Source organism: Colobus angolensis, unplaced genomic scaffold (genome assembly GCF_000951035.1).
Source record: "Colobus angolensis palliatus isolate OR3802 unplaced genomic scaffold, Cang.pa_1.0 Scaffold139, whole genome shotgun sequence".
In the NCBI taxonomy this organism is placed as follows: Eukaryota; Metazoa; Chordata; class Mammalia; order Primates; family Cercopithecidae; genus Colobus; species Colobus angolensis.
Genome location: NW_012114477.1, coordinates 4037052 through 4038315, shown reverse-complemented (window position 1 = coordinate 4038315; position 1264 = coordinate 4037052). Strand labels below are relative to the sequence as shown.

The 1264-nt window shown below is 51.3% G+C and overlaps 1 protein-coding gene across 1 annotated transcript in view; it reads left to right on the top strand.

The window, feature by feature from the left end:
* MYO18B (myosin XVIIIB) overlaps positions 1 to 1264 on the top strand; it is a 289839-nt gene that overhangs the window by 19233 nt on the left and 269342 nt on the right. Inside the window, exon 8 of the mRNA XM_011934846.1 lies at positions 990 to 1132. Within this exon, the coding sequence (XP_011790236.1) occupies positions 990 to 1132 (143 nt within the window). The remainder of the gene's footprint in view (positions 1 to 989; positions 1133 to 1264) is intronic.

The following is a 1264-nucleotide window of genomic DNA, read 5'->3' as shown; positions in this document are numbered from 1 at the left end:
CTAACGTGGTGAAACTCTGTTTCTGCTAAAAATACAAAACAATTAGCCAGGCGTGGTGGCGGGCGCCTGTAGTCCCAGCTGCTCCAGAGGCTGAGGCAGGAGAATGGCATGAACTGCCACTGCACTGCACTCCAGCCTGGGCGACAGAGCAAGACTCTGTCTCAAAAACAAAAACAAAAACAAAATTAAAAAAAACCCCAAAACTTTTGGTCGTCATGACAGCCACATGAGGATTAGATTTAATTAGTCAATTAATTGGTTGATTATTAATTAATTATAAATAATTAATAATTAACTAGTTAATTTGCCCCAAATCAGGTAACCAACAAAGGGAAGATCCTCAGTCTCTTCTAACCACTTGGCTATACTGCTTCTCCACTAGGATTATTCCAATACTTTGCTGAACACCTACTTTACATCTGGCTCATGCTAGAAACTGGAGATACAGTGGGAAGAGGCACAGTCTCTCAGAACGTAGTTGTGCTGTGAATTGCATGTGTCTGAGGGTGGAAGTCAGGTCAGGCTGTATCCAGGTGCTTAGCAGAGTGCTTGTTGCGTTGTAGGTATGCAATGAATAATAGTGGGGAGATTATAGGGCTTTGCAAGCCTGCTTCTAAGCTGTGAGTGCAGGCCCCAGGTTGTTATCCTCACCTCTTCCTAGGCTCCATTACGTCTGGGAAGCCCTAGGGCAGCCTCTGTTACCCAGATTGTGCCTATCCCTTGCCCTTCTAGATTGAGTCTTGTTTCCCCTGCACCAGGGCTGGTAGTACATGGTCAGTCCAGCAGTGGGTGCTCAGTGAAATGTATGTGGTTTATAGTTGGGTTGGGCGGGGAGTGGGCGGCAGGAGGCTCACAGGAAGCCCACAGGGGGCTGAGGCCAGGATGAGGACTGGCCCAAGCAGGAGCCATGGAAAAGGTGGACCTGTGCGAGGTGGGAGTGGCAGCTCCCGGTCCATCAGTGACATGTGGCCCTATGCTGTCCCCAACAGTGGAGAAGATCCGAGCCACCTTCACTGTCCTCCGGGCCTTCGGCTCTGTGTCCATGGCTCACAGCTGCAGCGCCACCCGGTTCTCCATGGTGATGTCGCTGGACTTCAATGCTACAGGCCGCATCACGGCTGCTCAGCTCCAGGTGAGGCCTCTGGGGGGACGTGCAAGGGGGTCCTTGAGGTTGCTGTGTCTCTAGCCCCACTCAGTAGAGCCCACGCCTCCATCTGGGACTCTAGGATGTGTCTGAAATGGTCATGGTGGTGGCTCATGCCTG